Here is a 26,128-nt window from a genome sequence, read left to right as displayed (position 1 = left end):
GGAAGAGACTAAGAGTGAGGAGTAGGGAGAAGACTTAGAGTGAGGAGTAGGGAGGAGACTAAGAGGGAGGATACAGAGAATTAGGAGGAGGAGACTGAGGAGTAAGGAGGAGATTGAGGAGTAAGGAGGAGACTGAGGAGTAAGGAGGAGACTGAGGAATAAGGAGGAGACTGAGGAGTAAGGAGGAGACTGAGGAGTAAGGAGGAGACTGACTGAGAGGAGTAGGTGACAGGGGAGGAGAGTGAAGAGTAGGAAAAGAATTTAGAGTGAGGAGTAGGGAAGAGACTAAGAGTGAGGAGTAGGGAAGAGACTAAGAGTGAGGAGTAGGGAAGAGACTAAGAGTGAGGAGTAGGGAAGAGACTAAGAGTGAGGAGTAGGGAAGAGACTAAGAGTGAGGAGTAGGGAGGAGACTTAGAGTGAGGAGTAGGGAAGAGACTAAGAGGGAGGATACAGAGAATTAGGAGGAGGAGACTGAGGAGTAAGGAGGAGACTGAGGAGTAAGGAGGAGACTGAGGAATAAGGAGGAGACTGAGGAGTAAGGAGGAGACTGACTGAGAGGAGTAGGTGACAGGGGAGGAGAGTGAAGAGTAGGGAAAGAATTTAGAGTGAGGAGTAGGGAAGAGACTAAGAGTGAGGAGTAGGGAAGAGACTAAGAGTGAGGAGTAGGGAAGAGACTAAGAGTGAGGATTAGGGAAGAGACTAAGAGTGAGGAGTAGGGAAGAGACTAAGAGGGAGGATTAGGGAAGAGACTAAGAGTGAGGAGTAGGGAGGAGACTTAGAGTGAGGATAAGGGAAGAGACTAAGAGGGAGGAGTAGGGAGGAGACTAAGAGTGAGGAGTAGGGAGGAGACTTAGAGTGAGGAGTAGGGAAGAGACTAAGAGGGAGGAGTAGGGAAGAGACTAAGAGTGAGGAGTAGGGAGGAGACTTAGAGTGAGGAGTAGGGAAGAGACTAAGAGTGAGGATTAGGGAAGAGACTAAGAGGGAGGAGACTTAGAGTGAGGAGTAGGGAAGAGACTTAGAGTGAGGAGTAGGGAAGAGACTAAGAGTGAGGAGTAGGGAATAGACTAAGAGTGAGGATTAGGGAGGAGACTAAGGGTGAGGAGTAGGGAAGAGACTAAGAGTGAGGAGTAGGGAGGAGACTAAGGGTGAGGAGTAGGGAAGAGACTAAGAGTGAGGAGTAGGGAAGAGACTAAGAGTGAGGAGTAGGGAAGAGACCAAGAGTGAGGATTAGGGAAGAGACTAAGAGTGAGGATTAGGGAAGAGACTAAGAGTGAGGAGTAAGGAAGAGACTAAGAGTGAGGAGTAGGGAAGAGACTAAGAGTGAGGATTAGGGAAAAGGCTTAGAGTGAGGATTAGGGAGGAGAGTGAGGAGTAGGGAAGAGACTAAGAGTGAGGAGTAGGGAAGAGACTAAGAGGGAGGATTAGGGAAGAGGCTTAGAGGGAGGATTAGGGAAGAGGCTAAGAGTGAGGAGTAGGGAAGAGACTAAGAGTGAGGAGTAGGGAGGAGACTAAGAGTGAGGAGTAGGAAAGAGACAGAGTGAGGATTAGGGAAGAGGCTAAGAGTGAGGAGTAGGGAAGAGACTAAGAGTGAGGAATAGGGAGGAGACTAAGAGTGATGAGACTTAGAGTGAGGATTAGGGAAGATACTAAGAGTGAGGAAGAGACTGATAATGGGGATTAGGAGTAGACTGAGAATGGGGAGAAGTGTGAGGAAATTAAGAGTGGGGAGTAGGAGAGGATTAAGGTTTAGGAGTTGAGAGAGAGGAGACTGAGAGTCGGGAGTATGGGAATATTAAGAGTGAGGAGGAGGGGGAAAACCGAGAGTGGGGAGAAGGAGGATATCAATAGTTAGTAGAAGGATGAGGAGTAGGAGACTGGGAATGAGAAGTAGGAGACTGGGAGTGAGGAATAGGAGACTGTGGGTGAGGAGTAGGAGACAGAGAATGAGGAGTAGGAGACTGGGAGTGAGGAGTAGGAGACCGAGAATGGGGAGTAAGAGACTTGGAGTGAGGAGTGGATGACCGAGACTGGGAGTGAGGAGTGGATGACCGAGACTGGGAGTGAGGAGTAGGAGACTTGGAGTGAGGAGTAAGAGAATGAGGAGTAGGAGACTGGGAGTGAGGAGTAAGAGAATGGGGAGTAAGCGACTTGGAGTGAGGAGTGGATGACCGAGACTGGGAGTGAGGAGTAGGAGACTTGGAGTGAGGAGTAAGAGAATGAGGAGTAGGAGACTGGGAGTGAGGAGTAAGAGAATGGGGAGTAAGAGACTTGGAGTGAGGAGTGGATGACCGAGACTGGGAGTGAGGAGTAGGAGACTTGGAGTGAGGAGTAAGAGAATGAGGAGTAGGAGACTTGGAGTGAGGAGTAAGAGAATGAGGAGTAGGAGACTGGGAGTGAGGAGTAGGAGACCGAGAATGAGGAGTAGAAGACAGAGAATGAGGAGTAGGAGACTGGGAGTGAGGAGTAGGAGACCGAGAATGAGAAGTAGGAGACAGAGAATGAGGAGTATGAGACAGAGAATGAGGAGTAGGAGACAGAGAATGAGAAGTAGGAGACAGAGAATGAGGAGTAAAGAGACAGAGCATGAGGAGTAGGAGACAGAGAATGAGGAGTAGGAGTCAGAGAATGAGGAGTAAAGAGACAGAGCATGAGGAGTAGGAGACAGAGAATGGGGAGTAGGAGTCAGAGAATGAGGAGTAGGAGTCAGAGAATGAGGAGTAAAGAGACAGAGCATGAGGAGTAGGAGACAGAGCATGAGGAGTAGGAGACAGAGAATGAGGAGTAAAGAGACAGAGCATGAGGAGTAGGAGACAGAGAATGAGGAGTAGGAGTCAGAGAATGAGGAGTAAAGAGACAGAGCATGAGGAGTAGGAGACGGAGAATGAGGAGTAGGAGACAGAGAATGAGAAGTAGAAGACAGAGAATGAGGAGTAAAGAGACAGAGCATGAGGAGTAGGAGACAGAGAATGAGGAGTAGGAGTCTGGGAGAGAGGAGTAGGATACTGGGACGTGAGGAGTAGGAGACCGAGAATGAGGAGTAGGAGACCGAGAATGAGGAGTAGGAGACAGAGAATGAGGAGTAGGAGACTGCTACTCCGGATGACGTGTTATATATCCCCGGTGACGTGTTATATTTTATCTGTATACCCCTTGTGGCGTGTTATATCATATACATGTATTTATATCCATGGTGACATGCTATATCATATATGTATACCCGTGATGACGTTTTATATCATATATATATACACATTATAGTGTATATGTAATGTCCAAAATGGCGTAGTAAGTGAAACACAACGAAAGACAAACGTGTAAAATGATGTTTATTCACCATGAGACGAAAACAATGAACGCGATATCTATGAGGTGAACTTATGAAGTTGGTGAAGCCCACAGCTTAGGCCATTGGCATACCAGGGAGATTCTGAAAATATAATAGTATCGACACATTCAGTAATATATTAGGATGTTATTACATGACGTGTCCGGTGTATATCTAAATTACATAAATACGAAGTCTAGGGTAGTGTTAGTACCCAATCGGCATTTTGTTTAGCTAAACAGGCAGTCGTCTTGAATTTTGAGAGGTAGCTTTTGCCTTTTTCATATTTCTGCGACATTATTGAAGGGTTTTTTTCTGTGATTATCCTGTGTGATCACCATGGGTCAATCATGGCTATGCATATTACACTGGTATTGACTAAATAAAGAATATAAAAGACAGATAGCCGGTGCAGGCAGCCATGCCGGATTTTGAAAGTTGAAGTATTGCACTGGTCATTCTCAAACTTGATTCATATGTTTCTTAATGACAATATAATTAATTTCCAGTGTTTGTACGCTGAATGCGGCTTTTGATTGGTTGAGATTTTTTTTCATACCTCTTAACAAAAAATCCGATAATGGCTCGAAATATGTCACAATACGGCCATTGACATTGCGTATTGATTTGTGAAAAAGATTCCCTTATAAGATCAGTTCAATTGTACATAAAACATGTTTTAATTTTGAAAATCTATTTTTTAAATTATTGTAAGCATCGATATCAATTATCTTTTAGTTCAATAGGGGTATGAAAAAAAATTGTTTGCAATTTTGTGTAAGACATACCCCAATTAAACTTTTAAAAAAAGAAACATCAATGCTTAAATAAGAAATACTTTTGATGAAGAGAGCAGAAGGAAAAAAGTACATGTACATGAAATATTTTATGTTTGTACTTACGGCTTTGATAAGGGGGACATCGTCACAGAAAGTTGGGGGCATGAACACCATTGGGTCTTTGATACCAGGGGTGATATTACTGTAGCCGAGAGACTGCATATACCGGGCTGTAACAGAAAACGTTACAATTCACACTCAGACTATCAGAACTAAGTTAAATATCAACACCTGTACCGGGCTGTAACAGAAAACGTTACAATTCTCACTCAGACTATCAGAACTAAGTTAAATATCAACACCTGTACCGGGCTGTAACAGAAAACGTTACCATTCACACTCAGACTATCAGAACTAAGTTAAATATCAACACCTGTACCGGGCTGTAACAGAAAACGTTACCATTCACACTCAGACTATCAGAACTAAGTTAAATATCAACACCTGTACCGGGCTGTAACAGAAAACGTTACAATTCTCACTCAGACTATCAGAACTAAGTTAAATATCAACACCTGTACCGGGCTGTAACAGAAAACGTTACAATTCTCACTCAGACTATCAGAACTAAGTTAAATATCAACACCTGTACCGGGCTGTAACAGAAAACGTTACAATTCTCACTCAGACTATCAGAACTAAGTTAAATATCAACACCTGTACCGGGCTGTAACAGAAAACGTTACAATTCACACTCAGACTATCAGAACTAAGTTAAATATCAACACCTGTACCGGGCTGTACAGAATTAAGATGAAAATGCGGTTGGATTTCGAACACCAGTTTTAAATCTGTGCGGACACCATCGTTTGGTCCACCATCAATGTTCCCCGGACAGCACTCCATGCAACTTTCTCAGATTACGGGTAAGCATTAGGTCCCTAACTTCAGATTGTGATGTATGTTTCTCGGTAAGTTAATAGGTAGAACTGCGATACAACAAGAGACCAGTCCAAACTTCCATAGAACCAATGATGGTCAAATAATACTGGACGTTAAGATTCCTCTGAGATCTTTTGATAGTAATGTTGGCCACGCGTTACAGCTATCGGGAGGTTCCGGCCCAGACATGTCGTTAGTATAGACAACTTACATAGTAATGAATTCCTATAAACACATTAACTTACTGCCTCCGAATTCACCGAAAAGCACTTCTTGTACTGGTGCGCACGTGTCTGTCGTCACTGTTGAATACACCTGGAAACCGCTTTTAACGTAAGAGTATGCAGTTACGTTGAGTGGCGAAAATGCACCATAGTATGTAGCTCCATCATTGTGGGCATCAGCTGTTAAAAACAGGAAAAGATTGGATAAGGTAAATAATAATAATTAAATAATTATTATATGACTGTGAGACAGCTCAATCTCTCCCAGAATTCATTGCTGTCTCCTGTCAACGGCACCAAATGGTGACGTTATGTATTCTATCTTGCATGATAATGTCATATAACATGACGTCCGGAGAGTTGTCGTTTGTAAGCAGTGTTCTGATTGGTCAAGTAAGAAAAAGGTGATATTTTTCGCTTATAAAAATTATCACTTTTATAGAAAAAGAATTTTCGATTTTTCACTGGTAAAAATGTAATACTAAGTAAATAGAGGATATCTAACACTGTCTTCATTGATAGTGCACAAAACGAGTGAAAAATATCAAAACATTGGCCTCACGAGTGAAAAATATTTGGTATTACTGAAGATTTCATTTTCATAGCAAAATACACCGAGTCAGCTTTTAAGATCATTGTAAACACATTCATATCACTTTTATAGAATGAATAATTTTCGATATTTCACTGGTGAAAAGTAATGAAAAAAACTTGGTTTGCTATTCAGGTCTGTGACAATAGGGCAGTTTAAGGCTAATGCTAACTTGGTATGCCATACAGGTCTGTGACAATAAGACAGTCTCAGGGCTAATGCTAACTTGTAAGCCATACAGGTCTGTGACAATAAGACAGTCTCAGGGCTAATGCTAACTTGGTAAGCCATACACGTCTGTGACAATAAGACTGTCTCAGGGCTAATGCTAACTTGGTTTGCCATACAGGTCTGTGACAATAAGACAGTCTCAGGGCTAATGCTAACTTGGTAAGCCATACACGTCTGTGACAATAAGACAGTCTCAGGGCTAATGCTAACTTGGTAAGCCATACAGGTCTGTGACAATAAGACAGTCTCGGGGCTAATGCTAACTTGTAAGCCATACAGGTCTGTGACAATAAGACAGTCTCGGGGCTAATGCTAACTTGTAAGCCATACAGGTCTGTGACAATAAGACAGTCTCAGGACTAATGCTAACTTGGTTTGCCATACAGGTCTGTGACAATAAGACAGTCTCAGGGCTAATGCTAACTTGGTAAGCCATACAGGTCTGTGACAATAAGACAGTCTCGGGGCTAATGCTAACTTGGTAATCCATACAGGTCTGTGACAATAAGACAGTCTCAGGGCTAATGCTAACTTGGTAAGTCATACACGTCTGTGACAATAAGACAGTCTCAGGACTAATGCTAACTTGGTAAGTCATACAGGTCTGTGACAATAAGACAGGTACGGGGCTAATGCTAACTTGGTAATCCATACACGTCTGTGACAATAAGACAGTCTCAGGGCTAATGCTAACTTGGTAAGCCATACACGTCTGTGATAATAAGACTGTCTCAGGGCTAATGCTAACTTGGTAATCCATACAGGTCTGTGACAATAAGACAGTCTCGGGGCTAATGCTAACTTGGTAATCCATACACGTCTGTGACAATAAGACAGTCTCGGGGCTAATGCTAACTTGGTAATCCATACACGTCTGTGACAATAAGACAGTCTCGGGGCTAATGCTAACTTGGTAATCCATACAGGTCTGTGACAATAAGACAGTCTCGGGGCTAATGCTAACTTGGTAAGCCATACAGGTCTGTGACAATAAGACAGTCTCAGGGCTAATGCTAACTTGGTAATCCATACACGTCTGTGACAATAAGACAGTCTCGGGGCTAATGCTAACTTGGTAAGCCATACAGGTCTGTGACAATAAGACAGTCTCAGGGCTAATGCTAACTTGGTAATCCATACACGTCTGTGACAATAAGACAGTCTCAGGGCTAATGCTAACTTGGTAAGCCATACACGTCTGTGACAATAAGACAGTCTCAGGGCTAATGCTAACTTGGTAAGCCATACACGTCTGTGACAATAAGACAGTCTCAGGGCTAATGCTAACTTGGTAAGCCATACACGTCTGTGACAATAAGACAGTCTCGGGGCTAATGCTAACTTGGTAAGCCATACAGGTCTGTGACAATAAGACAGTCTCAGGGCTAATGCTAACTTGGTAATCCATACACGTCTGTGACAATAAGACAGTCTCGGGGCTAATGCTAACTTGGTAAGCCATACAGGTCTGTGACAATAAGACAGTCTCAGGGCTAATGCTAACTTGGTAAGCCATACAGGTCTGTGACAATAAGACAGTCTCAGGGCTAATGCTAACTTGGTTTGCCATACAGGTCTGTGACAATAAGACAGTCTCGGGGCTAATGCTAACTTGGTAAGCCATACACGTCTGTGACAATAAGACAGTCTCAGGGCTAATGCTAACTTGGTAAGCCATACAGGTCTGTGACAATAAGACAGTCTCAGGGCTAATGCTAACTTGGTAAGCCATACAGGTCTGTGACAATAAGACAGTCTCGGGGCTAATGCTAACTTGGTAAGCCATACTGGTCTGTGACAATAAGACAGTCTCGGGGCTAATGCTAACTTGTAAGCCATACAGGTCTGTGACAATAAGACTGTCTCAGGGCTAATGCTAACTTGTAAGCCATACAGGTCTGTGACAATAAGACTGTCTCAGGGCTAATGCTAACTTGGTAATCCATACAGGTCTGTGACAATAAGACAGTTTCAGGGCTAATGCTAACTTGTAAGCCATACAGGTCTGTGACAATAAGACAGTCTCAGGACTAATGCTAACTTGGTAAGCCATACACGTCTGTGACAATAAGACAGTCTCAGGGCTAATGCTAACTTGGTAAGCCATACACGTCTGTGACAATAAGACAGTCTCATGGCTAATGCTAACTTGGTAAGTCATACAGGTCTGTGACAATAAGACAGTCTCAGGACTAATGCTAACTTGGTAAGCCATACACGTCTGTGACAATAAGACAGTCTCAGGGCTAATGCTAACTTGGTAAGCCATACAGGTCTGTGACAATAAGACAGGTACGGGGCTAATGCTAACTTGGTAAGCCATACACGTCTGTGACAATAAGACAGGTACGGGGCTAATGCTAACTTGGTAATCCATACAGGTCTGTGACAATAAGACAGTCTCAGGGCTAATGCTAACTTGGTAAGCCATACACGTCTGTGACAATAGGACTGTCTCAGGGCGGTATAGTTGGTACTCACACGGGATACAACTTTCAATGAAAGGTCCTAGAGTAGTTTTGGTACATCTGGGTCCCTCGACGGTGTATTGGATACCCTGTTAAATAGAGGAATACATACAATGTATCAATTTATATTCATAATCAAGGTGCCATCCATTTAAGTGATTTTGTAACTGTAAGTCTTTGAAGTCGTTGAGAGTCGGCATTATTGATAAGAACTGGAGACATGGAACCGCGATGCTGTCTTTTCAGTCCCATATAAAACCCTTACTAAACATAGATAAAAACCCTTACTAAACATAGATAATAACCCTTACTACACATAGATGATAACCCTTACTAAACATAGATAATAACCCTTACTATACATAGATAATAACCCTTACTACACATAGATAATAACCCTTACTATACATAGATAATAACCCTTACTACACATAGATAATAACCCTTACTACACATAGATGATAACCCTTACTACACATAGATAATAACCCTTACTACACATAGATAATAACCCTTACTATACATAGATAATAACCCTTACTACACATATATAATAACCCTTACTACATATAGATAATAACCCTTACTACACATAGATAATAACCCTTACTAAACATAGATAATAACCCTTACTACACATAGATAATAACCCTTACTACACATAGATAATAACCCTTACTAAACGTAGATGATAACCCTTACTACACATAGATAATAACCCTTACTACACATAGATAATAACCCTTACTACATATAGATGATAACCCTTACTACACATAGATAATAACCCTTACTACACATAGATAATAACCCTTACTTACACATAGATAATAACCCTTACTACACATAGATAATAACCCTTACTAAACGTAGATGATAACCCTTACTACACATAGATAATAACCCTTACTACACATAGATAATAACCCTTACTATACATAGATAATAACCCTTACTACACATAGATAATAACCCTTAATACACATAGACAATAACCCTTACTACACATAGATGATAACCCTTACTACACATAGATAATAACCCTTACTACATATAGATAATGACCCTTACTACACATAGATAATAACCCTTACTATACATAGATAATAACCCTTACTACACATAGATAATAACCCTTACTGCACATAGATAATAACCCTTACTATACATAGATAATAACCCTTACTAAACGTAGATGATAACCCTTACTACACATAGATAATAACCCTTACTACACATAGATAATAGCCCTTACTACATATAGATGATAACCCTTACTACACATAGATAATAACCCTTACTACACATAGATAATAACCCTTACTTACACATAGATAATAACCCTTACTACACATAGATAATAACCCTTACTAAACGTAGATGATAACCCTTACTACACATAGATAATAACCCTTACTACACATAGATAATAACCCTTACTATACATAGATAATAACCCTTACTATACATAGATAATAACCCTTTATACACATAGACAATAACCCTTACTACACATAGATGATAACCCTTACTACACATAGATAATAACCCTTACTACATATAGATAATGACCCTTACTACACATAGATAATAACCCTTACTACACATAGATAATAACCCTTACTACACATAGATAATAACCCTTACTATACATAGATAATAACCCTTACTACACATAGATAATAACCCTTACTACACATAGATAATAACCCTTACTGCACATAGATAATAACCCTTACTATACATAGATAATAACCCTTACTACACATAGATAATAACCCTTACTATACATAGAAAATAACCCTTACTATACATAGATAATAACCCTTACTACACATAGATGATAACCCTTACTACACATAGATAATAACCCTTACTACACATAGATAATAACCCTTACTACACATAGATAATAACCCTTACTATACAGATAATAACCCTTACTACACATAGATAATAACCCTTACTACACATAGATAATAACCCTTACTACACATAGATAATAACCCTTACTAAACATAGATAATAACCCTTACTACACATAGATAATAATCCTTACTAAACATAGATAATAACCCTTACTACACATAGATAATAACCCTTACTACACATATATAATAACCCTTACTACACATATATAGATAGTAACCCTTACTAAACATAGATAATAACCCTTACTACACATAGATAATAATCCTTACTAAACATAGATAATAACCCTTACTACACATAGATAATAACCCTTACTAAACATAGATAATAATCCTTACTAAACATAGATAATAACCCTTACTACACATAGATAATAACCCTTACTAAACATAGATAATAACCCTTACTACACATAGATAATAACCCTTACTACACATAGATAATAACCCTTACTATACATAGATAATAACCCTTACTACACATAGATAATAACCCTTACTATACATATAGAAGATATAGATAGTGTCATGTGGTCGCAGGGACTCAATCTAATATTGACATGTGGGCCCATTGAGAAGTGTCAGACTGTCCCGGGGACGCTATGAGAGGGGGGGGGAGAGGGGGGGGGGGGGGGAGGGAGCTATGAGACAGTGTCATGCTGTCCCGGTGACCCTATGAGATAGTGTAATGCGGTCCCGGAGACGCCTGGAGATGAGAGATGGTGTTTTGCGGTCACGGGGACACTGGGAGATATAGTGTCTTGTGGTACAAGGAGGCATAGGAGATAGTGTCACGCGCCCCCTGGGAATCCTGAGAGATAGTGTCACGCGGTCCCGAGAACCCTGAGCGATAGTGTCATGCGCCCCCTGGGAATCCTGAGAGATAGCGTCACGTGGTCCCTTGGAACCCTGGGAGTGGGAGATGCGGCCCCGAAATCCTCGGAGATACATACGTTGGCGTAGTCGAGGATAACCCCGTTAGTGCTGGTGAAGTTTCCTGAGCTGACCGACTTTATGGTAGCAACACGCTGGTTCGTGGCATCATACGACATCAGGTAGGATGTCTGTAATGTATAATGAGAAGTTTTAACAAGTTTTATCATTTACCGATCCTGTTTTATTATTGTTCCATGTTTGAAAAATGCGTTTTAATTCCTGCTATTCTTGCAAACAAAATCGTGCTCGTCATTTTAATTCATCGGTTGAGGTTCTTGAATCCGATTTCATGTTCATGCGAGTTTTATGAAATTCTTCATACCAAGTAAATGTTTCATTTTAACAGTTCTTATAATTGTTACATTAACGGCTTCGGTGTGTTGTTTTCATAAAATATTCCTTGTATTATAACGACTTATTTGTACAACGTGGTTTGAAAAGTAAACTTTTTTGTCTTATATCATTTTTGAGCATTCAGTGCAAGCAGAAGTGTTGATGAGGGTGACAAAACCCCGCTCATTAGAGATAACTTACCGACACAATGGTTGGTTCCACGGTGTTAGGTTGACTGATAGCCATCACGTTTCCCTGTACACCCTCCCATTGTTTTGGTACACAACATATCTGGGCACTGGCCACAAGGGCGACGGAGAATGTGAGTAGAACCTGAAACATGATGTGTGTCTGTGTGGTGATTCCTCGGCGTCTTCTCAAATAGTGGCACAAGAAACGCCACAGGTCGGTCTACTTTGGCCATAGAACGTGACCTATCGCTCCTGTCCATCTATCCTTATCAACTCTTATCATACAGGCCGATTCTACACTATGACACTGACTTACTCAATACCACCAGTATTATCTTTGATAATTAAGCACCTGTCTGCGAGTAGCCCAGAAATGGGGTATGTCGCAACGGTTTCATATTGAAAAAAAAAACGCTTCATGATTTGTCAAGTTTCACAGTGCTAATTGTTACTTTATTTTCTAAAAGAATAACAGAAATGGTCATTCTCGGTCAGTACACCATAGAGTTTAGTCAAATATCGTTTGTTGAGAAATGTTGCTCCCTGCAACCCTGGGACTAATTAATGAAATAAAAAAGGCTAGTTCAATCATTTGTGAGTCTTCAAATGGCCATGCTGTTAAATTGAATCCATAAATAAGTTTATAAATGTATTTGTTTCTTCAACTGTGAACACCATTATTGTATCTCTTTGTTTGTAAAGAGAATGAAATAAACTGTTAAACTGTTTTTGAACTTAGTTGTTGCCTCCACAGTTCATTCAAAAACGCAATCCGAAACAAGGGCATACATTAATGTACTTGTCATGTAGTTGTCGCACCGCACGATAAAGGTTAGGTGGTAATGATATAGTAGAGGTTTTATATAACGATAAAGGTTAGGTGGTAATGATATAGTAGAGGTTTTATATAATGGTAAAGGTAGAGGTTTTATATAATGATATAGTAGAGGTTTGATATAATGATACAGTAGAAGTTTGATATAATGATACAGTAGAGGTTTTATATAATGCTATAGTAGAGGTTTTATATAACGATAAAGGTTAGGTGGTAATGATATAGTAGAGGTTTTATATAACGATAAAGGTTAGGTGGTAATGATATAGTAGAGGTTTTATATAACGATAAAGGTTAGGTGGTAATGATATAGTAGAGGTTTTATATAATGATACAGTAGAAGTATGATATAATCATACAGTAGAGGTTTTATATAATGATATAGTAGATGTTTTATATAACGATAAAGGTAGAGGTTTTATATAATGATATAGTAGATGTTTTATATAATGATAAAGGTAGAGGTTTTATATAATGATATAGTAGAGGTTTTATATAATGGTAAAGGTAGAGGTTTTATATAATGATATAGTAGAGGTTTGATATAATGATACAGTAGAAGTTTGATATAATGATACAGTAGAGGTTTTATATAATGCTATAGTAGAGGTTTTATATAATGATACAGTAGAGGTTTTATACATATAATGATATAGTAGAGGTTTTATATAATGATACAGTAGAGGTTTTATATAATGATATAGTAGAGGTTTTATATAATGATACAGTAGAGGTTTTATATAATGATACAGAAGAGATTTTATATAATGATACAGTAGAGGTTTTACATAATGATACAGAAGAGATTTTATATAATGATACAGTAGAGGTTTTACATAATGATACAGAAGAGATTTTATATAATGATACAGTAGAGGTTTTATACATATAACGATAAAGATAGAGGTTTTATATAATGATACAATAGAGGTTTTACATAATGATACAGAAGAGATTTTATATAATGATACAGTAGAGGTTTTATACATATAACGATAAAGATAGAGGTTTTATATAATGATACAATAGAGGTTTTACATAATGATACAGTAGAGGTTTTATATAATGATACAGTGGAGATTTTATCTGACCATAAAATAGAGGTTTTATAAAATGATAAAGGTAGAGGTTTCATATAATGATACAGTAGAAGTTTTATATAATGACAATGATAGAGATTTTATATAACGATACAGTAGAATGTTTATATAATGATACAGTAGAGGTTTTATGCAATGATACAATAGAGGCTTTATATAATGAATTAATGATACAGTAGATATTTTATATAATGATACAGTAGAGGTTTTAAATAATGATACAGTAGATGTTTTATATAATGAATTAATGATACAGAAGAAATTTTATATAATGATACAGTAGAGGTTTCATATAATGGTAAAGGTAGAGGTTTTATATAATGATACAGTAGAACTTTTATATAATGATACAGTAGATATTTTATATAATGATACAGTAGAGGTTTTATATAATGATACAGTAGAGATTTTATATAATGATACAGTAGAGGTTTTATATTTGAATTAATGATACAGAAGAAATTTTATATAATGATACAGTAGAGGTTTCATATAATGGTAAAGGTAGAGGTTTTATATAATGATACAGTAGAGGTTTCATATAATGGTAAAGGTAGAGGTTTTATATAATGATACAGTAGAGGTTTCATATAATGGTAAAGGTAGAGGTTTTATACAATGATACAGTAGAACTTTTATATAATGATACAGTAAAAGTTTTATACATATAATGATAAAGGTAGAGGTTTTATAAAATGATACAGTGGAGATTTTATATAATGATACAGTAGATATTTTATATAATGATACAGTAGAAGTTTTACATAATGAGTTAATGATATAGTAGAGATTTTATATAATGATACAGTAGAGATTTTATATAATGATACAGTAGAGGTTTTACATAATGATACAGTAGAGGTTTTACATAATGATACAGTAGAGGTTTTATATAATGATACAGTAAACGTTTTATACATATAATGATAAAGGTAGAGGTTTTATATAATGATACAGTAGAACTTTTATATAATGATACAGTAGAAGTTTTACATAATGAGTTAATGATACAGTAGAGGTTTTATATAATGATACAATAGAGGTTTCATATAATGACAATGATAGAGATTTTATATAACGATACAGTAGAATGTTTATATAATGATACAGTAGAGGTTTTATACAATGATACAATAGAGGCTTTATATAATGAATTAATGATACAGTAAATATTTTATATAATGATACAGTAGAGGTTTTATATAATGATACAGTAGAAGTTTTACATAATGAGTTAATGATTGTAGAGATTTTATATAATGATACAGTAGAGGTTTTATATAATGAGTTAATGATACAGAAGAAATTTTATATAATGATACAGTAGAGGTTTCATATAATGGTAAAGGTAGAGGTTTTATATAATGATACAGTAGAACTTTTATATAATGATACAGTAAAAGTTTTATACATATAATGATAAAGGTAGAGGTTTTATATAATGGTACAATAGAACTTTTATATAATGATACAGTAGATATTTTATATAATGATACAGTAGAGGTTTTATATAATGATGCAGTAGAACTTTTATATAATGATACAGTAGAGGTTTTACATAATGATACAGTAGAGGTTTTACATAATGATACAGTAGAGATTTTATATAATGATACAGAAGAGGTTTTATATAATGATACAGTAGAGGTTTTACATAATGATACAGTAGAGGTTTTATATAATGATACAGTAAAAGTTTTATACATATAATGATACAGTAGAGGTTTTACATAATGATACAGTAGAGGTTTTATATAATGATGAAGGTAGAGGTTTTCTATAATGATATAGTAGAGGTTTTATATAATGATACAGTAAAAGTTTTATACATATAATGATACAGTAGAGGTTTTATATAATGATACAGTAGAGGTTTCATATAATGGTAAAGGTAGAGGTTTTATACAATGATACAGTAGAACTTTTATATAATGATACAGTAAAAGTTTTATACATATAATGATAAAGGTAGAGGTTTTATATAATGATACAGTGGAGATTTTATATAATGATACAGTAGATATTTTATATAATGATACAGTAGAAGTTTTACATAATGAGTTAATGATATAGTAGAGATTTTATATAATGATACAGTAGAGATTTTATATAATGATACAGTAGAGGTTTTACATAATGATACAGTAGAGGTTTTACATAATGATACAGTAGAGGTTTTATATAATGATACAGTAAACGTTTTATACATATAATGATAAAGGTAGAGGTTTTATATAATGATACAGTAGAACTTTTATATAATGATACAGTAGAAGTTTTACATAATGAGTTAATGATACAGTAGAGGTTTTATATAATGATACAATAGAGGTTTCATATAATGACAATGATAGAGATTTTATATAACGATACAGTAGAATGTTTATATAATGATACAGTAGAGGTTTTATACAATGATACAATAGAGGCTTTATATAATGAATTAATGATACAGTAAATATTTTATATAATGATACAGTAGAGGTTTTATATAATGATACAGTAGAAGTTTTACATAATGAGTTAATGATTGTAGAGATTTTATATAATGATACAGTAGAGGTTTTATATAATGAGTTAATGATACAGAAGAAATTTTATATAATGATACAGTAGAGGTTTCATATAATGGTAAAGGTAGAGGTTTTATATAATGATACAGTAGAACTTTTATATAATGATACAGTAAAAGTTTTATACATATAATGATAAAGGTAGAGGTTTTATATAATGGTACAATAGAACTTTTATATAATGATACAGTAGATATTTTATATAATGATACAGTAGAGGTTTTATATAATGATGCAGTAGAGGTTTTACATAATGATACAGTAGAGGTTTTACATAATGATACAGTAGAGATTTTATATAATGATACAGAAGAGGTTTTATATAATGATACAGTAGAGGTTTTACATAATGATACAGTAGAGGTTTTATATAATGATACAGTAAAAGTTTTATACATATAATGATACAGTAGAGGTTTTACATAATGATACAGTAGAGGTTTTATATAATGATAAAGGTAGAGGTTTTATATAATGATACAGTAGAACTTTTATATAATGATACAGTAGAAGTTTTACATAATGAGTTAATGATACAGTAGAGGTTTTATATAATGATACAGTAGAGGTTTTATATAATGATACAGTAGAGATTTTATATAATGATACAGTAGAGGTTTTACATAATGATACAGTAGAGATTTTATATAGACATTGACACTACACCGCTATATTACGGTGACCGTCAATGTATTGTATTGAATAAGTACTGATGAGCTGTAACGCTCAAAGTCATTAAATGAATTCAACTGAATTGAATATAAGATTCATTGCTCGATGGCATGCAGACAGACACAACTTCAACAGTACTAACTACATATCCTGGTTCAGTTGGATTAGATATCGATGGCATTAATAAATGTACAGCGCAAGTTATGCGTTGATAATTCATATGGTAACATTCGGGGCCCAGTAATTAAAATGGTAATTAGCAATCACTTGAATAAAGTATCATGTCACCTATACTTCAAAACCTGAGTGTATTTATTCTTTAAAATACGCAAGTAGGCAGACTGAAGAGTGTTGTAGTTTCATAAAATGTTGTGAAGTAAGTTTTACCAGAAGGGATTTTATCGGAATTTGATGTGAATAACGTCATCACCAACAACTGTGTCCAGGATATTAGGAGGTTTTTCTATTGTCTTAATGAATACATTAATGTAAAACTCATTAAGTAGAGAATAAAATAAACAGATAGAATATATGCAATGGCCAGTAAAACTTGTGTTATAACTTTCTACATTGTAATTACGACTGTCACCTGTACGACCACGAGGGTTTCCCCCTGGTACTCCGTTTCCTCCCACAGTAAGACCCTCGAGCGTTTCCATTCGGACCAACAACTTGTTTCGCAATTGTTGTAAAATAAAAAAAAGTTTACATTTACATTTTAATTAATTAGTTGGCTTAGTCAAAGCATAATTTTCATTTATTCGCTTATAGATTTCACAGCTAATATTTGATTTTTCCATATTGACCTCACCAAAGCTCCATCATTTATAAACATTATGTGGATCTTGGCAAAAAGCGTCAATTCCATTATTTGACCTGGATAACTAGCTGCCTATTGGAAACAGGATTCCCTTCCAGACCGTACCTATAGCCTAATCTACCTATATTTTATCCGAATTGATAATGCCATAGATAATATCTATCTATAAACTCAGAACTATAATCTACTTATACCAACAGAGACTGGTATGTGGGATAGAATGTCTGGTGAGGAGTGAATCTGTCCACTTTGTCTAACAGGTGTTGGGAATGTGTACCATTATTTGTTTATTTTTCCCAACGTATTTGTATGTCAACCCCCCCAAAATTATATACCTAATTATTATAATACGAATCCATCTGTTCATAAAATGACGGGGCTATTAGCACTATGCAATGTGAAAATATTGTCAAATCTAGCATTGCAAATCATTTGAAAAACACTTTAAATAATACATAAATAACTCAATATGAGATGGAAAACACCTCCCTACCGTACATGCGTATAAAAAAAACAGAAATTCTGGGGTTTTTTTTGTATACGCATGTACGGTAGGGAGGTGTTTTCCATCTTTTATCCTGCAACTGCCACCGCATTAGTCGGAATACACCCACCGTATATATTTTTGCTGTATACGGCAGTGACGGAAAACAGCTGTACTTTGGAATCATAGCACGTGCGTCGGTTCGACTGACCTACTTCAAAGTGAAACTACGTTTAAAAGGCGAACATGTTTCTGTCATTTTTGACACCGTTTCACTTCAAAATGATTATTTCTGATGATTATCTTTATGTCTGTTGCAGGATAAATAGAATACATGGTCAGTGTCTTAAAATATAAGTTGTATTTTTGGCGAGGGTAAAGAAAGAAAAAAGTGGCGAGCCTTGGCGAGCCTTGGCGAGCCACTTTTGTCTTTCTGTCCCGAGCCAAAAATACAACTTATATTTTAAGACACTGACCATGTATTCTCTATATATACCATGTAGTATTAACGAATTATGTGTACAGAGTGCAGTAGTGACAGTGTATGACTGTATGGTGAATGTAATAGTGTTTATTGCATTTTTGCCAGTGAAATATAGAAATTTATCCCACGAATAAAACTTATACTTTCACTGCAGCGATGAGCAGTGAAAATATAAGCTTTTGCAGTGAAAATATAAGTTTTGCTGTGAAAATATAAGTTTTCCGTTTTTGACAAATCAGAGCGGACCTTTGTATTCACCTCGTTGAAACTTGCCGATTTTTTCAATCGAAGCGGTGATAGATAAATTGGTTATTTTGCTGTATTTCTAAAATATTCTGACTAGTTATTGACAAAATACTCACTTGGCGTTAGCTATTCATGCACAGATTCTCCTTTAACAGCAGAAAACGCTTAAATTGCGTTGATCAGTCCTTTCAAAATGGCGCCGTCAAGTTGACGTGGGGGTAACGTCACAAAGAGATGACGTCATTACTGATTCCCGCACTTAATGACTATCTATTTTTTGATGTTTTTAATTTTTTTTTTAAGTTTATAAAATACAATAAAAAGAAAATCGAATGGTTTCCCGTTAAATATAACATATATTTCACTCGTATAACATATTTCGATATTTTTCACTCGTGCTTCGCACTCGTGAAAATATCGATATTCTGTCATACTCGTGAAATATATGTTATATTAAACGGGAAACCATTCAATATCCTCTATATACATGTATGACACCATTGTATGATGCGTGAAACCGTATGACATCAATAATGCTGTTTGTTATAAAGTGTAAATTACAATGGATTATACTGTATGTGACATCTTAATTGTTGCACACAATAGTGTGTCTGACTTAAATCTTGTGAAATCTTGTGAATAACTTGCTCTATAGGTACTTTGCCATATTCACTTTTCTCTTCAGGATAATAAGTAATAAAGAAATATTAATTATCAGTGACATGTAAAAAATATCATTAGAAGTGTGTCCGATATGGTACCTCGATCTGCGGTTTTAAATACATATTTAAGCGATGAGAAGAAGGCGGTAACATTTATAATATGCATAACTATTTTTAGGTCATCTGACCCGAAGGGGGATAACCTATAGTCATCGTGCTTCGTCCGTCGTCGTGCGCCGTGCGTAAACTTTTCACATTTCAAACTTCTTCTCAAGTTTCACTGATGGGATTTTAAACTTGCCTGGAATGATCGTGAGATGGTCAATGGAGGTCAAAGAAATCAATGAATATAAATGGAGATTTCTAATTAACAAAATATTCTTTATTAAACCCCAGTCGTTATTATTCTTACATAAAATATATGTGACAACGAGGGGACGTTTTACTTTTTATTCATTCTGATTTACGTCAAAAAATAGTTTCTTGATATCAAATTGAATTACCACAATGAATAAACACTAGTCAAACGGCACCTTGTTGCTTCCAATTTTTTTGATATCGAAAATAATTTATAAAAATATGCTTGAATTTTTGATATAAGGAAAACATTTGTTTTAAATATGAAAATACTGAATTTATACTAAAACAACGCCTATCTAAGTCATTTGTGAGATCGAAAATAAAGAAATTTTGGATAAATGGTAAATCCTATATATTTTCTGATATCATATATAACTTCTTTATGTTAAAACAAAGAGTTCTTGATATAGAAAATCGAATTTATCAAAAACTATTTTCTGAAATAAAAAATAGTTAATTAATAGTAAGTAGATCCAGAGATACAGGTCTCTGGTAGATCTAAAACGGTGCGGCACAAGTCTTAGCGAAGGGACTCAACTCCTCCTTGGTATGTGCTCAAGGGAGACAACTACGTTTTTCAATATGGCGAGCTCCAAGGTAAACAACCAGGTTGCGATGCTCAAACGAACATAAAGTAACAGAATATGGAGGGTAAATTGAAATCTAGAATGAATGGAAATGTTCCTACAACTCTTGGGAGACCTGTTGGTGTTATCGCAGTAGAAGAACCACCTTCAAGAATGAGAAGGGCATTAGCAAGGTTAGTTTTTAGTTCGGCTGAACACGGTTGACTTTTGACTTACATGTAGGAACAGTGTACTCTGTATAATGTACGATACATTATCTCACGTATTAAGACAAGGTACAGTTAGAAAATGGTGTTATATATCATTAGAACAGCAGTATGCGTTCAGCTTTACTGGGTTTATGTCCCAGGTTTGTATCCAACATACAAAGCATACGTGTATGTCTCGCCGGGCCGTCGCATTTCACCTTTCATCTTACAACTGTCTTACTGTTCAGTAGGCCAACTGTAACATGCCTTCTTCCACAACACATACTAACCATATATACTTGTAAATGTTTCGGAATCGCGTAACTGCCCAGATATTTCATAATGTACAAGTTCATTTACTACCTGTATGTACATCACAGGTACTTGGGGTCAGGAACTAAATTAAAGTTATGATAATAAACACACGTTTCTGGTTTAACAACCAGAAACGAGTATTTTTTAAAAGGCGCTTTATAATCGATTCCAATGTTGTATCGGAGCATAAACATACAAGAAATTATGTTACAAATTAAAATCAGACAATTTCCTTATAACTTTAGTTCCTGACCCCAAGTACCTGTGCCTGTACATGAGTTTTTTGTCTCCTGTAGATTCTACCAATATTTGTTTAAAAGTAAAATTAAGATTCTACCAATATTTGTTTAAAAGTAAAAATTATTGAGTGAAAGAGCTGAACATGATACTAGTGTATGGAATTTCATGAAAATCCATTGAAAATCTAAAAAGTAAAGTTATAATGTTGAATTTAATGCATGAAACACAGTAAAATATTACTGTATGCACCCCAATACCTGTTACTCATTTCTGTAACAACTTTTTATTTTGGTAATGGTATGTCATGAACAGTTGAATATAATCATATCAATATTTTTGTTGAAAATTTACATACATTTTCTTTCGAAACTAAAGCAGAAACAGAACTGTATGGATAACACAGAAAAAATATAATAATGATAATAATAAAATCAAAATGACAGGACAATTAATTTAAAATCACATAACTGAATTCTATATTTTCATTTTAATCTCAGGTTAGTATTAAAAAAACAAACAAAAAACTGTTTCGACACCTGTTGGTAGCACACCACAGTAAGACAGCCTGGCCATGGGCAATTTTTTTGTTAAGCAAATAACTCCTGTATTATGATATGTATAAAAAATGAAAAAATAAATGTACACTATAATTGGTATATCCAGTATGAAGTAGTACATACAGGCTTCACATTTATTAAAACAAAAATCAATAAATTGGTTCCGGATTTTAAATATCCGGATTTTCCGAACGTGTGTTTACACAGGAAATTTAGTTTGGCCTACAGCGCAAAATGGAAGCCCACAGAAAAGGTAAGATAGCGGAAAAACTTAATTTACAACATATGTCCAAACAAGATTAATTCTGTCTTTGGGATAGAGATATTTAATTTTAAATAGGTCTCAGAAAAAAAATTGTGTAGAGAATTGTGCCATTTTGGGTCAAATATCATAATATTTTGCAATTTTTGAGAATTTTTTAAGCTGTTACCATGGTATTCACAGCTCTAAAAATCACAGAAAATATCAGTTTACTTATCCTTCAGAGCTCTATTAAAATTGCAAATGTTGTACAGATTTCAAATATATATACTTTATTAGAGGTTATATGTAAGGTTAACTGGCAATGTTTACATATCTAAAGCATGTGCCATATTTTTCAGAATTTGGCATTTTTACTGTACACTGCTACCTTATAAGGGCTGAAAAATGTCATTTTTTGGAAATTGTGCTTAATTATGCTTGATTAAGCTTCATTTTAGTTCATTATTGCTCAAAAATGCATAAAAACAATTTAAAACTTGTTTATTATCAGGCTTGTCATATTAGAGGAATCAAGGGAGGTAACTCGCATATTTACCCATTTTAAGGGTGGGTTAATTAAGCATAATGTTAATGAGTCAGTGTAAATTGAAAAGATATTCTATGTTTTATAACAAACCCAAAATAACTTATTGGGTATCTAACAAACCATATAGACTGAATTCTGGTTTGTTTTACCTGATTTATTACCCCGTATCCATGGAAACTATTACAGTAAGTGTTATTTTTTGAAATATTTGGTGAAACCATTATTTTCAATTTATTTATACATTGGTAAGCATGTAATTTCAATTGATGGAGTGTACGGTTGATACAATATTGTCAATTATTGTCACTTCCTTCGGTAAAGCAGAAAAAATAGCATTTTCCGCATAAAATGGGATCAGCGGACACTTTCATATGATCATTGGTACATATCTGAATTACCGGGGTGGAAACAGATGACTGTGATGTCATAGGCATGACATTTTGAAATCTTGGATGTCATGTCATGATTTATCAGTTAGAATATTGCATGTGTTGCTAAGCTGAGGTTTGGAAAGGAATTTGGTTATTTATTATGACACCATTGAGTATTTATGACGTCATAGATACCATCTGATGACGTCATAGTTACTGATGACGTCATGGTAACTATGACGTCATATTACAAGGCTAAATTTGATAGTTGTATAGTATTTTTTGCTTGATTACATGCACAGAGACTCAAAGTACCACATTCAACTCAAAACACAACTTTATTCAAGAGATATACAGAATTATGGGAGTTTTCATCTTCAAAATTACCTCCCCTTATTACTGGATTGGGAGAAAAAGTTGTCAAAATACACCTCTCAGGGAAATCAGCAATACTCGGTGACTATTAAAGATACACAGTAACCCGATATGTCATTTTGTTCGTCGGAACATATTCTAGACATTCATGGGCTTTTTAGTAAAATTAGAATTAACAAAAGTGATGTATAAGGTAGCACACCACAGTAAGACAGCCTGGCCATGGGCAATTTTTTTGTTAAGCAAATAACTCCTGTATTATGATATGTATAAAAAATGAAAAAATAAATGTACACTATAATTGGTATATCCAGTATGAAGTAGTACATACAGGCTTCACATTTATTAAAACAAAAATCAATAAATTGGTTCCGGATTTTAAATATCCGGATTTTCCGAACGTGTGTTTACACAGGAAATTTAGTTTGGCCTACAGCGCAAAATGGAAGCCCACAGAAAAGGTAAGATAGCGGAAAAACTTAATTTACAACATATGTCCAAACAAGATTAATTCTGTCTTTGGGATAGAGATATTTAATTTTAAATAGGTCTCAGAAAAAAAATTGTGTAGAGAATTGTGCCATTTTGGGTCAAATATCATAATATTTTGCAATTTTTGAGAATTTTTTAAGCTGTTACCATGGTATTCACAGCTCTAAAAATCACAGAAAATATCAGTTTACTTATCCTTCAGAGCTCTATTAAAATTGCAAATGTTGTACAGATTTCAAATATATATACTTTATTAGAGGTTATATGTAAGGTTAACTGGCAATGTTTACATATCTAAAGCATGTGCCATATTTTTCAGAATTTGGCATTTTTACTGTACACTGCTACCTGTTGTATTTTTATTGGTATAGATTCATATATAGGTCATACATGTATATTACATGTAGTTTTTCATCAGTAAACTTAATCCTGTGTAGTTTTTATAAAATTTATTATCAGTAGTCATAAATTTTGTTTTTCTGAAATTTCCAGTTCAGGTCACAGCAAGCCAGTAATAGTACGACATGATATGGGTGCTGGTCCAAGTCCACTGTCCCAGAGTAGATCATGCCCAACACAGGACCTCACCAGCAACCAGGACAACATTTTGGATGGAAGTTCCGAGTGTGATATTCAGTTCATAGATGTTCCAAAAAAGGGACAGAAATTGAAAAGTACAGCCGACCCTTTAGTTGGCCGAATGTTTACCACTGATCTCGAGGGAGTACCAAGAGGGGATAGGGCCAACAAGTAAACTGGTCAAAAGGAACTCTACAGGAAAACTAACAACTATGGACAGTGGTACTTCCAGTGGAAGTAGAAGTGGTGCTCCTAACAGTATTATGAGTAGAAGTGGTTTTCCTGAGGACACTACAAGAGGTGGTTCCTCTATAAACAGAAAAGCTAGCACTAATGAAAGGACTAATGGAATCTCTAGAAGCAGTAATCAAATTGGTGTACCCAGAAGTGGTCACAGAGGTGTCCAAGGAGGCAACAGGTCTGGTGTTTCTGGTAATAGAAGTGGTGTTCTGGACATGAGGGGTGGTATTTCTACTACTGATAAGGAAAGAAGTGATTTTCCCAGTAGTGGAAGGCCTAGCAGTGGTAGACATGCATCTAGCCGGAGACCTGGTGCTTCCCGCAGTGGTACTGATAGAAGTAGTGGTGCCCACAGTGGCACTGATAGAAGAAGTGCCCCTAGCAGTGGTACGCGAAGAGGAAGTGCTTCGGGTAGTGGGAGAAGCAGTGCCTTAAGCAGCACAAGGAGTACATACAGCGATACCTTGGAGTCAGAGATAAGCCAGAGCGCAGAGTTTTCAGAAGTTCCAAAACCTTCTAGGCTTATTGAGCCAACTGAAATTGTAAGTTGGTTTGATCATTGATCAGTAAAGTAACCAAGTCTGATAGATTGTATCATTTATGGACTAGGTTTGATAATGTAGTGTAGATTAGAAGATATTTCATTCTTTGGGGGAAATTTGTACATGTTAAAAGAAATAATACTTGTTAGTATTAGCATTAAATGTATAGAAAACCAATGTAATCTATATATACACACTACCTATTTACTGTGGTATATGGGTTATAAACTGGTATGCAAAGTTCAAGTGGTCAGAATACGTAAATAACAGGTTTTTATCTTTCAAAATAGAACTCTATAGATGAGCGTTAATAAGTCCTTGCACCATTTGTTTGTTAATTAAAAACTGAATGTTCATTAAAAATAATCAGTTTGTGTAGAGTGGAATGAATAAAACAATAAAAGAAAACAATGAAAATCTTATTGTAAATTACAGCTTGAGCAGAATCATGAAAAAGACTTTGAAAAAGTTTATGAGATCAATCTCCATGCTACAGATTTGACTGCCATCTCTAATTTAGAAAAGGTAAGCTGCGTTTTACTGATCATGCTTTCTTCTTTTGTTTCTTAAATATTAGAAATTAATTATACAATTAACAAGTTTCAAAGTAACATGATGAAATCCCTGGATCAGCCAGTTGCCTCAGGAACAATAGGTATTGTG

The 26,128-nt window shown here is 35.6% G+C and overlaps 3 protein-coding genes across 3 annotated transcripts in view; 1 reads left to right on the top strand and 2 right to left on the bottom strand.

Annotated features, from left to right (window-relative positions):
- Positions 1 to 1,841: 1,841 nt before the first annotated feature.
- Positions 1,842 to 2,585, bottom strand: LOC117338735 (extensin-like). The gene has a single exon (XM_033900084.1). The coding sequence runs from the start codon at positions 2,583 to 2,585 to the stop codon at positions 1,842 to 1,844; it is 744 nt and encodes a 247-aa protein (XP_033755975.1).
- Positions 2,586 to 3,309: 724 nt separating this feature from the next.
- On the bottom strand, positions 3,310 to 12,201 carry LOC117329812 (ependymin-related protein 2-like). The gene is made up of 6 exons (XM_033887968.1): positions 11,963 to 12,201; positions 11,446 to 11,556; positions 8,575 to 8,650; positions 5,292 to 5,450; positions 4,228 to 4,334; positions 3,310 to 3,427 (listed from the first exon to the last, which is right to left on the bottom strand). The coding sequence occupies exons 1-6, from the start codon at positions 12,101 to 12,103 to the stop codon at positions 3,401 to 3,403; spliced, it is 621 nt and encodes a 206-aa protein (XP_033743859.1). The 5' UTR covers positions 12,104 to 12,201; the 3' UTR covers positions 3,310 to 3,400.
- Positions 12,202 to 20,742: 8,541 nt separating this feature from the next.
- Positions 20,743 to 26,128, top strand: part of LOC117329802 (protein phosphatase 1 regulatory subunit 7-like) — a 33,930-nt gene continuing 28,544 nt past the window's right edge. Inside the window, exons 1-3 of the mRNA XM_033887957.1 lie at positions 20,743 to 20,948; positions 24,597 to 25,465; positions 25,901 to 25,990. Coding sequence (XP_033743848.1) covers positions 24,896 to 25,465; positions 25,901 to 25,990 — 660 coding nt within the window. The 5' untranslated portion in view covers positions 20,743 to 20,948; positions 24,597 to 24,895. The remainder of the gene's footprint in view (positions 20,949 to 24,596; positions 25,466 to 25,900; positions 25,991 to 26,128) is intronic.

The sequence above is a fragment of the Pecten maximus genome, chromosome 1 (genome assembly GCF_902652985.1).
Source record: "Pecten maximus chromosome 1, xPecMax1.1, whole genome shotgun sequence".
NCBI lineage: Eukaryota > Metazoa > Mollusca > Bivalvia > Pectinida > Pectinidae > Pecten > Pecten maximus.
The sequence above is the reverse complement of the archived record's forward strand: the minus strand, read 5'-3'. Positions and strand labels throughout refer to the sequence as shown.

What these genes read in the sequence shown, in the direction of transcription:
- LOC117338735 (XM_033900084.1), bottom strand. Translation starts at nt 2,585, where the DNA reads ATGCTCTGTCTCTTTACTCCTCATTCTCTGTCTCCTACTTCTCATTCT.
- LOC117329812 (XM_033887968.1), bottom strand. Translation starts at nt 12,103, where the DNA reads ATGTTTCAGGTTCTACTCACATTCTCCGTCGCCCTTGTGGCCAGTGCC. An exon ending in CATTGAAAGTTGTATCCCGT is followed by an intron (nt 5,451 to 8,574) that starts GTGAGTACCAAC and finishes TGTTTTTAACAG; the next exon opens with CTGATGCCCACAATGATGGA. An exon ending in ATGTCCCCCTTATCAAAGCC is followed by an intron (nt 3,428 to 4,227) that starts GTAAGTACAAAC and finishes TTATATTTTCAG; the next exon opens with AATCTCCCTGGTATGCCAAT.